Raw genomic sequence first — 13,510 nt, 5'->3', positions numbered from 1 at the left:
ACCAGATATCTTATTATTGTATGCATTCCTTATGTATTGGGTTGGTAATGGTCTGTAGATGCAAATAGTCAGTGCATTTGATGGATAAAGTAAATGATAACTTATGTGTTTAATGCATCTCTTGTTTTAGGGTTAGTAATGGTTTGTACATGCAAAGTTCACAATACATCTGAAAGATAAAGTAAATGATAACCAGATATCTTATTACTCAGAGTTTGGGCACAAATGTGGCTAGGTCAACTTCCAAGACCAATATTGGTACATCTGTGACCAGATACCATGAATCAAAAATGGGAGGTATACTTGCTTCATAAAAATTTGAAGAAAAACACAAGCCAGAAACACCTAATTCACACAAGTCATTAACTAATAATAATAATAATATCTTTATTAATCTAATTAAAGTCACAGTCAACATTAAGTTAAGCATTTTTAGTGTCCAAAACAAACTATGTCATTGTTATTTAAGAGAAATTATAATATTTACAATATTGTGCCAGAGGGATCTCCTTGTGTATATTGTGTGCTATGATGCGATCTCAAAAGATTTAAATTAATATTCAATTTCAAACAGTATATGTTGCTTGAGTGTTAAAAATGGAATCTGGAGTAAGAAACAAATTGTGATTGAATGTGAGAAACAAATTATGAGTGAATCTGACATAATCTATGAACAATGATATAATTTATGTATTTTGGAGCCAATTATGTGATAAAGTTTTCTAAATTGTACTGACTTAACCAACAGTCACCATATTTGTAAGTAGATAATGTGCTTTTGACATATTAGAAGCAAGTTTAGCCTGATAAAAAAAACAGTACCTAACCCTTTTTCAGTATTGTTTTGGTGATGCTTGGGATAGCAGTAAAGGGGAGGTAATCACCACTGTCTAGTTAACAGTGATAGATCAAAGTTTAGTAAATAAACATTATCCCCCGGTTGGAGCACTGCTGTTGTTTTGGATGACCTTGCTAAACTAACTTTAATGATACATTAAATAAATGTAATGATGACTGGAGTTTTAATCTGACCATTCTCAACATTTAAAAGCAATATATATTTAAGTTAAAAAACTCACAACTGAGTTCAGTAACTGCATGCATTTACAAAATAAGTGTAAATAGAAAGGAAAGCTGATAATGATAAGTTTTTGGATGAAAACCAATTATTGTTACTTTTTAGGAGTTGTAGCGAGAACAAACTTTTTAAAGATGGCCACAATGGTGGCCATCTTAGACATCAGACTGGCACCATTTTCATTTAAAACCATGTAGGCATTACAATAATTCTTTTGGTGGAAACATGTTTTTATGACCATCCATTCAGAAGGAATAGCAATAACAATATTTTCAAATCACCACTTACGTGGCCATACTGGATGTCAAATAAGCCTAAATATCATTTAAAACCAACCAGATCATGGGATGAATGTGTACGTAATGTTACGTGGCGATCCTCAGAGTAGTTTAGAATGAGTACGTAATGTTACGTGGCGATCCTCAGAGTAGTTTCGAATGAGTAGCAATAACAAACTTGTGCTAATGGTTAGATGGATAGGTGACAGACAACAGACCATCCCATAAGTTCTTCATTTCATTCATGTGTTACATTGCAGTATTCAGAAAACAGGTGTCCACATAGTAATAAATAAGCCTTAAAACACATTTATTATTGATGAAATTATGTATTCACAAATTCATAAAAGTTATACAAGGCTCATTTTATACATCTGATTCAAGACCATCAATGCCACAGCAGCCTCATTTTTACTTGAATTAACACAAGCATTCTCTTTTTTAATGTTAATTTGATGACTCTCTGAATTTTCAAATAATTTTCCATAATTAAAGTTGCAGTCTGGTCATAAATACAGCATGCTTTGCTTTACAAGTCATATCTACATCACTTTCAGGGTTCATACAAGTTGATGTGAAAAAATAATCCAGGACAATTCAGTATAAAATCCAGATTCTCAAGAAGTAAGACAGAAGCAACATTTAAGCTAAAATACCTCTGAAATATGTATGGTAAAAAGAATAAGACAAAATAACTGAACTTAAAAAGAAGTTGTATTTGCCATTAATTCAAGGCATAAGAAAGTTACAAGTACTGTAATCCAAACTAACCTGATCTATAACTAACTCTGGCATCACAGACCCCCCCCCCAAAAAAAAAACCACTCATAAAGTACTGAGAGTATAAAAGAAAAATAAAGCGGGTGTAGGAAAGAAACTGCTTACTTAGAAAGTAGTATGTTTTGTCAGCACTTTTGTCAATTTTTCAAAGCCAATTTCTATTCTATATTCCTTCCATTTAAGTCATGTTTCATGAGAGCAACAAGAAACCTATTTATAGTGATGGCTCATGACTGATCAGTTGCTTTGTTTTACTTTCTGGCCTTTTTAAAAACAGCTGACACACATAAGTACAACCTATATAAAGTAAAAAACAAACTGTATTACCACAATGTTAATGTCCCACTATGTTGTATAAAGGGAGACTACTAGCAAACAATCAGTAGATGACACGTTCACTTGCTGTACTTTGAAAATGATGAATGCTGATTTGTTTTCTTCAAAATATGAATAATAAAGCAAAAGAAATGCATAAATATATGGTTCACATATTTTATTTTGTTTTCATTATCATAAAGTTTAAGTATATTCAAAGACAGCATCAACATCAGGTCACAATTCAAGAATATTCAAGGACATGAAAATGGATTTCAAAACATAAGGACATTCAAGGTTATTCAAGAGATGTACGAACCCTGACTATGCACCAATCGACTAAACTCCTGCTTCCGTTCTGAGAAATAATCATGTAATCTTTTTTCTCTGATATAAGTTTAATTTCTTTGTTGCTCTAATGATTTTTCTTCAATATATTGTCCAGCAATATCTCGTAATGCAATAAAAATATTTCCATGGTTTGTAATTAGCCAGTGGTTAATGAGTTAGTGCCACTACTGTTTTTCCTGATAACAATATATATAAATCTATCATGTCTTGAAATTAGTTAAAAACTTGGTGGCAGATATAGACTGCTATATTGGTCCTTTACACTAATAAGTGAGGATAAGAGGACATGCGATTGGACTACCAGGTACAATAAATATGATAATATTTACATTCATATATTTGACAAAATAATGTAACATACATATACTTTGCATTAGAAAATACTGTCAGATGAAACTTCAGTATTTAATGGAACTTATTTAATAATGGCTTCAAAAAAATTAGCTGGCCATCGGTATTAATTGGATCTCCTCAAAACACATGGTCCAGCAGATAAATGGATCCCAAGTATAATGATCACTTTAGACTTACTACAATGATTAGCCAAAACTGACATTAATTTCACCTCTGGTGAACAAAGTGGAAAACTGCCTTATTTATCAATTAAATTGAAGGTATATTTTGTGAGTATATATTCACTGCTATTTTTAAGACTTTTCCATTGGTGGCATTCATCATTCCTAATTGTATGTTTATTTATATTTTGTCTGAAGTATTTCTTCTCCTGTGGAATGAAATTCTGTGTGATGTCATACAATATAATGTTTTAATGTGGCAGGTGACACGTGTCATATTTGTGTACGATATTTATTGAAATATAATTTTCACTGTAGTGCTTTCCACCTACACACAATGCAAGAAGATGCATTATAATCCCGATCATTTTCTTACAAGTTAAATCCGAATATCCCGTATTGATGCAAATACTTCTATCTTGGAGATGCAAGAAGTAATTACATTCACTGGACTGCATCTTTCATACAGCAGTGGGGCAAATCAAAACAAAGGAAGGTAGTATAATCAGGCTAATGCATAATGCCCAGTAATTACGTACAAAGAAGTGGAAAATAATAACAGATGGAGCAGACTGTTTCAAAAACTAAAACGGTCTTTAAGAGGGATAGTGTTTTGTATGCAGAAATATTATGCCACATAAAAATCCAACATAAAAAATTAAAAACAAAAGAAAGTCAAATTAGGTCAATTTCTTTTAGATAGTTCCAATAAATCCAAGTATATGAATATGATTAATTTAACCTGAATAAATCTGTACAACATGATAAAGCTGTACAAGGTGACATCAAAATAACTTTATTCAGGCCCAGATCAAGATGCACACATGCAGTTTTCAAGTTTGAAGGTCACTTCCAATTCATTGTGATCATCAGGTACAGATACAGCAGTATTCCAATGTCAAAATTCTGAAAACACTAAAGAGTTTGATGCAATTCAAAATATTTGCCATTCAAACTATTTGGAGATTCTACTTGCCTTCAACCCAGAATGCCTACTGTTATATGTAACAAGCTCTATTTCCTACACTACAGACATTTTAGTGTCTAAAAACTGGGGGTTGAAGGGTGCAGGCAGGGTCAAGTTACAATGGGATGTATATTTGTCTCACATCAAGTGGATTAAGGGCACACCTCTAGCATTTGGTAGTGATGTTAAATTTTATCATTTTAAGTGTTATATATTGATTTGGTTTAAATGCATGATTGCAGTACACATGCCAAGAATAATTCAAACTTTATGAACAAGTGGACCCTATTGTCAATATCTGCTGATTGATGTTTTTGGTATAGCACTTTTACATTTTGAGAACTTTTGTTTTTTGTTGGAGCAATAATATTACTTTTAAACAAAACAAACAAAAGGCAATTTAAAACACCTTGGGGTTTGAATGCAAATGTGTCTTGTATGTGTGGTGTCTAAGTATGGGAACATATGTAAAGATACGATACTGATTTAAAACAATTTTAGCTAATGCCCCATATACCAGGTCAGGTGTTAATGTAGGAGAACATATAAAATCCAGAGAACTTATGACCAATAATACTTTTAAGATAGGGAGAATTGTCTATTTAGAGAATGCAATAATGTATTCACTTGTCAATGATTAGATCTGCCTTATTACATACAGGATAATTTCTATTTCTTCAAGTAACAGAGTACTTCTTAGGCCATCTTTCTCAGTTTAACACAAACGAAAAATGTTTACAACAATAAAGAATGCTGTACTTAGCATGCATAATGTGAATATAACAGTTGTTGTTGTTGTTGTAGGGTTTAACGCCATTTTTCAGCACACGATAGGTTATACATGGCGGCCAGTATTAATGGTGGAGGAAGAACCCTGGAAATCCCCGGAAAGAACCACCGACCCTCGAGAAGCTACAAACTTTCTCACATACCCACATTGGCCGAATCCGAAACTAGAATCTACACAGACAGAGGTGAGATGGCAGTGATCCGTAACGGATCCGGTAAACTATACGTTATTGGCTCAAATAATATGGTCATGAAACATATATAAATCGTGTGGATCATGGAGGGTTTCACATGGGAGAGGTTTTATTTATGTATGTTAATACAGAACGTGCGAAGAATATTGTGGTACGTATCTTCGTTTCGTGGGAATAGGGATATATTATAACATATCATCCGTCTCATCTTTAACCGGAAATGTGTTTCAGTTCTCTCCCGTGAGCACCCGGTAGAGGTAACAACTAAGGAGTCAAACTTTTCATCAATAAAGGACAACAAAATCACTTTATCAGAATAATAAAGATACATATATGTATAGTACATTCAGGTGATTTATTGAAAGGTACATTACTGACAGTGACAAAATGTCAGACTCCTTCGGTAGCAACTATATGCTCAATGACTATAAATATCATTGCTACCGATTCCTGTAACCAGTAGTTTGTTTTTATTATTACTGCAGTAAAATAGTATAAAACCTGTTTGATACCTTTGGATATGAAATTAATGTAGTAGTAAAAAGATTAATACAAATTTATCCTTGTATCATCACAGATGAGATGTGATTGTTTTCTCTTTCAAGAAACTTTTGAAATTTTTAAGGTTACTGATAGTTCAGCCTGTTGTAGCATCCATACCCTTGCATAAACATCTTCATTTATATGTGATTTTATTGTAATTTTACACTGTTTAAAAAATAAGTTAATATGTTTATGACAAAAAATGCCAGCACAATTCAACTATGCAATAAAGCAACTGCAAAATAAATAAATAAATAAAAATAGAAAGTATATACAGTACTGTATTTAACTTTTTACATTAAATATCAGAGAAAAATAAATATTTTATGTAAGCGTTCAGTCATAAAAACAATATTTTTAGATGACTTGGTCTGAACAAATTCTAATACAGGTAGGCATTTAAAAGGAATAAATACCTGGATTTTCTTGTTACATTGTCCTTATAGATTTCTTTTGAAAAGTAAGGAGGCAGATGTTACCAATCTCTTTATAGCTTTCACATGAATAAAACATTAATAAAAACAAGCTTTACACATATACGTTTGGATTGGACATACACTCATAATTAAAAATTCTGAGTAATTAAAGCTACAAATTTGCATTGGCCAAGGCACATTTCCCCATACATTTCCTTTTATATACCACTTACATTTGTAAAGCATGCCTCAAGAACAGTCTGGTTTTATTCTCTAGTGACTGCTTCATTAATTAACCCCAAAAATTCTTTCCATTACTGGATTTGTTTTCAATATATACACTACAAAAAATGCTCATTTTCTGGAGAATTCTTTTTTTTTTTTTTTGCAGTCAAATAAAATAAGTTGTTTGCACTTGCTATGAGCAAAAACCATGAAAACGAATATACTTTATTTGCTAATTTGTTATTTCTGATGCTCTGACCTTCTAAAAAATACCATATTTATTAACCTAAGATGATATTTTAAATTTGGCATGTTATCCCTATGTCAAAGCATATTGTTTTTACTTGAATTAACTTCTAGCGTGTATGTGTGTTTTAAACGATTTAGCCTATCTGAAGTTTTGAAGTTAACGATAATTGTGAGTATCAATGTTACTGTTCGCCCGCTCAAAATATTTGCCAATACATACGTTTACTAAACCATTTCAGTCTGCAAGACACCTAATCAATGCATTCATATTGTCCACTTTACAGTTCTTGCATGTCATTGCGTTTTAGTTGAGTTATTTTGTCTTTCTTGTGGTATAGCTTTTAACGCACGTGTATGTGCTCTGTCATGCGAAGGGGACCCGAATGGTCTAAAGCGCTCTCCGTTACGGATCACTGCCATCTCACCTCTCCCTGCGCCGGTTCTAGTCTCGGATTCAGCCAATGTGGGTATGTGAGAAAGCTTGCCAGTAGCTTTTCGTAGGTCGGTGGTTCTTTGCGGGGGTTTCCCCTGGTTCTTCCTCCACCATTAATACTGGCCGCCATGTATAGCCTATCGTGTGCTGAAAAATGGCGTTAAACCCCACAACAACAACAACTGTCATGCAGACTTCAAGATAACGTTCGCAGTGTGCATTCCTTTAACAATTTCTTATCTCTCACTCGTAACAACGTTGTTAAACGGTTTTTGCCTGGAAAGAAGAAAGCAATTTAAATTTAACTGAGATGCAGTTTCAGAATAATAAGTAAAATATCGTCTTTTGTAATTTTCTTTTATCTGCGAAGAATCTGTATAGAACTTTGCTCATATTTTGCCACTGTGGATAAAGAGTGGTTGGAGCACTCGTCTGGTTAGCAGAAAGACCATAGGTTTACTCCATAATTGACGACTAACTGCTGTATTGTCGAAAGAATTATATTTCTCCTTTTGTAATTATCTTTCAGTCTAGATTACATACTTTTGTTTTCAGTCAATAAAACTGCTTCTAAACCGAGGATGACATTATTTTGGATTATTCTGTGTTCTTCAACCAAATTCAAGATGTACACTAAACATGTCATTGACATGTTTGCATTCTAAATTATTGTCATGTGTACTTGAAATAAATGTGTTTTTAATATTATATTCAATGGCAAAACTCTTACCACCAATTTGTTAAAAAAAGACAAGTTTCTTCTCAGATACTTTGACTTTGGTGTCTTTGAGATTTTCAATAATACCGACACAATTCTTGACGAGTATAGTCCGCACAAAATACAAGTTACATTAGATCAGGAAATTAATATCACTGTGAAAATAATGGCAAACAAATGTAGAAATAATGATCTTATTAAGTTATATATGTAGTGACCACTAGTGATGGTTCTGCAACTTTTCGAAATGCGTCAGTTATTGACTATTCTGTTATTTCTAGAAACGCTCTGAAATAAGACAACAATTTCGGCATGCATGAATATTGCCCCCTTTATACAGCTGATCTGCATGCATGGACATGGTCCGCTTTATACAACTGATCTGTAGGCATGAACATGGTCCGCTTTATACATCTGTTCTGCATGCACGAATATGACCCCCTTTATACAGCTGATCTGCATGCATGAACATGGTCCGCTTTATACATCTGATCTGCATGCATGAATATGGCCCGCTTTATACAGCTGATCTGCATGCATGAATATGGCCCGCTTTATACAGCTGATCTGCATGCATGAACATGGTCCGCTTTATACATCTGATCTGCATGCATGAACATGTCCAGTTTTATACAGTTGATCTACGTGCATGAACATGGCCTGCTTTTTAAAGCTGATCTGAATGCATAAACATGGCCCGCTGTATACAACTGATCTGCATGCATGAATATGACCCACTTTATCAAAATGATCTACGTGCATGAACATGGCCTGCTTTTTAAAGCTGATCTGAATACATAAACATGGCCCGCTTTATACAGCTGATCGCTCATTATTAATGACTAGTTTTAGCTTCAGCCACAAAACTAAGCAAATTTTTCTGTGTGACTACAGTATATTCTGACAAAATCTGAGATGTCTACAAAATATAGACGCTTATCTTATTAAAAAAAATATTGGCAGCGGTAAACTCGAAGAGACAGCTAAGAAGAGTAAAATGTTTCAAATCACCAAATGAGTTTGTGAGACTTTTATTTTATCTTTTTTTTTCATTTTTATATAGTCTATAACCTTTTTGAAAGTTTTGGAACTTCAGGCAATATTGTGAGCATCACATTTTTGTTTGAAGCTTATTTAAGGCACAAGGTATTATTTATTTTGGAATTTTTCCATATTTTTATATTTTCCAAATTAAACGAATTCAGTTTATTAGTAAATTATTTTATAAGAAAGCAAAGTATAAGTCATATGCTTTAAAAACAGAATTTTATTGTCGTAGTGTGTTTTATCCTCATTGAATCGGCAAGCTTTCTTTGTTAATTTTATTCTATTTTTATGAAAGTACACTCATCTTTATTATGTTTTCGTATGACAATTAGGCCCATGTTGTTTTGATCCCATATATGGCAATGTTAAACGCAGGGAAGATATTATTTTTAAAATAAAGTATAGATTCAATATTTTCCAAGTTTACATTGTAAATTGCACACCATTTTAATTCAACAGTTCGCAAAGATAATTCCAGACTTGATGTAAGAAGGTATATTGTCCAACTATTGTGAGCGTTATCATCGTTGAATTCTATGTTAGTAAACTGACTAATTGCTTAGACCAACATGCCATAAACATAATATTTAACTTTTCAGAGGATACAGTCTTGTCGACATAATTATAGTTACGTAAATATCTTCCAGCCAGTTACCAAATTTTGATGATGTTGTTGTTGTTGTACGGTTTAACGCCATTTTTCAGCACACGATAGGCTATACATGGCGGCCAGTATTAATGGTGGAGGAAGAACCCGGGAAATCCCCGGAAAGAACCACCGACCCTCGAGAAGCTACTGGCAAGCTTTCTCACATACCCACATTGGCTGAATCCGAGACTCGAACCTACGCAGAGAGAGGTGAGATGGCAGTGATCCGTAACGGAGAGCGCTCTAGACCACTCGGCCACTCAAATAAACTTGCTATGTTTAAATCTTCTTATGATACTTGAATTACCAAGTTATGGTGAAGATAATTTGTATAAATGCTATCGTTCAATGCGTCATTGCGATACTATTCTAACTGTGTTAGTTATTCAATTTGAAAGTGAATTGTTGTATATTTTTCTTGTTATGAAGCTATGAAAACTGCAACCTACCTTTGTCCCGACTTGCCCCAGATGTAAATGATAGTGAGAGTGTCTGTTCATGAAGTCGGAACGAAACATACAAATCGGCATGTGCATCTCTCTTAATAAACTACATCAGTGTTTATGAGGCACATTAGCGCATTAAATTGCTTGCAATAAACTTATTTTCGATGGATATTCAGCCAAAAGTGTACATAGCGCATTCATCATGTACATTACTCTACTTGCTGTTTGGACTGTACTGTTACGCATACATTAACATTTACATTCGTGCAACGTCGAGAGCTTTTTAAACTGTAGATTCCTATTGTGCTTATCATCTCAATATTCGATCTTTGTTATTTTACACTTTACCACTGTGTAATTAAAATAAAGTACGCATAAGATAAGAATGTTTTCCTGTCAAAGTTGATTAAAAGTAGTAAACCAGTTCCTTTAATACTTTTAAATCAAACTGTAAATTAGAAGACCATTTAGTTGAGATTTCATGATATAATCGACAAAGATAACTATGTATTAATCAAAAATATCTTCATTATGGGAACTTGAAGAGAGTGCATTTTGCGAAGCTATTTTGATTGTAGTTTATATTCTGTGCAAATATAAGACCGTACTGTTACCGAAAACATTAAGACTCGTGCCTTTCCTAAAAATCTGCACCAAAAATGTATGATTATTCCATCATACTTGTATACCTATAATCACATATTTTTGTACCTATATTTTTTGTCTACATTGATATATATATGAATCTTTATCTATACATGTATTCTAGGTTGCGATTTACAGTGTGAATACGAAATGAAATATAATGTCAGTAAAAATGATTAAAGGATAGAAAACCAATATGATAAAACTTTTGTGTTGATGTTCACACCTTTCTCAGTGATTACAATGAAGTGTTAAAACATGAGAGAGAGAGAGAGAGAGAGAGAGAGAGAGAGAGAGCAGATGTTTGATAATTATATTTGTACCTGAACAATTATAAATTGTAGGAACTGTGAAAATCCGGTAAGAATGTATACACTCCGACACCGCCCGTACTTTGATTCAACTTTAGACACCTATCAACCAGGAAGTTTATTAAATGTAATAGCTATGTTAGAGTGGATGGAGGTGTGAGAGGCAACCCTAGGCCATATTAGAGTGAAAAGTACCGTATAAACGTGTCTAAGTCGATTTATTTCCGTTTTTTCAAAAGTTGTGTTTTGTTGAAATGGCTACTGTCCGCGCAGATTCTTCATCTAACAATGGACACGATTGCCCGATCTGCCTGGAGGCATTTACCGCACCCCGTCAACTACCATGTTTACATTCCTTTTGCGAACACTGCATTCAGGACTATATAACTGAGAAGGCCAGCAGTACGGTAGGAATATTTAGAGACTTTACGTGTCCAGTATGTAGAATAATAACAAGTCCTTCACGGAAAGATAAACCTGTAGAAGAATGGGCAAGTTTGTTCCCCCAAAGTCCCTTTCCACTCGTAAGGAAATTGAAAGTTGAACGCATATGCAACGTATGTTCATCTGAAAAAATGGGTAACCTTGCAGCTAAATTCTGTGTTGTATGTGAAGAATTTATGTGTGACAACTGTTCCTTCTACCACCAGAAAATGAAAATTAGTAAAAGTCATCAAATTATAACTCTAGAAGAATGGGAGAATAATCCTAGAACCCGCATAAAGTTTACAGAGGGATTCGGGTGCCCCGAGCACGAGTATAAAGATACAGAATTTTACTGCAGAGACCATGATACTACCTGTTGCAGTTTATGTGTTGTTCATCACCATAAAAAATGCGAAGATGTGCTTGAGTTGAAACAGAATCTTCAGGATCTACTGAAGAAGATGAACCCGCCAAAAGTTATGAATCAAATTAGGGATTCAAAGGACCATCTAAACAAATTTATGGATCTCAATGAAGAAAGCATTCACTGTCTGGAAACACAAGTAAATGACATTACAGCAGAAGTCTCGGGAATCCGAGATAAATTAAATGCCGTGCTGGATGATGTTGAAAAGATGGTGAAGATTGAAGGAAATCGAATTTACAAGGAGTGGTTGATCAGAAAACAAGAGCAAAATCACCAATGTCAGTCACTTATAAATGCCATCAGAAACTCTCAAGCGCTCATGGAGGCGGTAAACCAGTATGGGTCAGACATGCAATTGTGTCTGGTGACTAGCAAGACGATGAAACAACTGCACGGGTACCATGAACAGATTGGAGAGAAATTTGAGAGAGTAGATTATATCAGAATCAGCCTTGAGCTGAATAGCATTATGAAAGCGGTTGTCTCACAAGATGCAAGAGGGCTACTAAAAATAGTATGTCGAGAGGAGGGCAAGGAATTACATCACATAACCGTTATGAAACCTCTTCGAGAACGAAATGTAGAGCTGTCAGAAGTGATTGATATTCCATGTCCAAGTGGCCATCCGCCTGTTTATACGGGAATCGTCGAATTCCCCGAGGGTGACAAGTTGTTGTCATCATACAGTGACAACACATGTTGTCTGTATGATTCATCATACACTTTCATCACAAGCCATACTTTGCCTGGAAATCCTTGCGACTTGTGCCTAATAGACAATAATGAAGTTGCTGTAACAATGGCTAATCAGAAAACTGTCCAGTTTCTGTCCATCAGAGATCGTTCCATCAGAGACATAGGTACTTTAAAAACCCGATATAAGTGTTTTGGTGTGGATGCTGTCAGCAGGGAGGAGATTGTTGTGTCCGGGCCTTGTAGTGAGACGTCGAATAGTAACAAATGTTACTGGAGCCTCATCAATAGGAATGGAAAGGAGAAACTTTATCATGAATTCAATTGTAATAATACTGTTGAGACTTTCTTATCTCTAGATGTGTCCAAGTCACGTGTCTACATATCCGTTAATGGCAGGCATGCAGTGTACAGTTTTGATCTGACAAATGGAAAACAATACTTTGTTTACACTTCGGATGACCTGAAGTATCCAATGGGTGTAGCAGTGGACAGAGAAGACAATGTTTATGTTGTTGGTCATGGCTCTAATAACATCCATAAATTGGCAGCCGATGGCGTCAAACTACGGGTCATAACATCAGACGTCCCAAAAGAGCCATACGGTATTTTCGTCAATAAAATGAAGGATATTTTTGTTATCACAAACTTTAGTGCCATGAGAGATAAAGCTCACTACTTTGTCCTCAAATAACCAATATATTTGGATAATCGTGAACGATTAAATGTGTGAAATACAACTCGTGTTAAATTAAAAAAGTTTTTTTTTTCTTTCCAGACAAATCAGAAATAGTAAATAACTAATGTTTGTAAACCCTCAAAATAATATAATAGTAAATTAATGTTACCAAACAACCGGTCAAACAGTTTGTGTTGAAAATTATTTAAATTGAAAGACAGATTGTTTTGGTGTTATGTTGTGGAAGTTTCTACTACAATTTTTATATTGTTCGAAAAGAACGTTTTTCTACATTTTCAGTATTTAATGCATTCTATTAAAGGTAACGTTTGTATA

At 34.1% G+C, this 13,510-nt stretch overlaps 1 protein-coding gene across 1 annotated transcript; it reads left to right on the top strand.

The window, feature by feature from the left end:
- The first annotated feature begins 11,524 nt into the window (after nt 1-11,524).
- LOC149783483 (uncharacterized) lies at nt 11,525-13,189 on the top strand. The gene has a single exon (XM_089932849.1). The coding sequence runs from the start codon at nt 11,525-11,527 to the stop codon at nt 13,187-13,189; it is 1,665 nt and encodes a 554-aa protein (XP_089788975.1).
- Nucleotides 13,190-13,510: the final 321 nt, after the last annotated feature.

Source organism: Sinohyriopsis cumingii, chromosome 14 (assembly GCF_028554795.1).
Source record: "Sinohyriopsis cumingii isolate HCF-2022 chromosome 14, ASM2855479v2, whole genome shotgun sequence".
Classification (NCBI taxonomy): domain Eukaryota; kingdom Metazoa; phylum Mollusca; class Bivalvia; order Unionida; family Unionidae; genus Sinohyriopsis; species Sinohyriopsis cumingii.
This window is presented reverse-complemented; position numbering and strand designations above follow the sequence as displayed.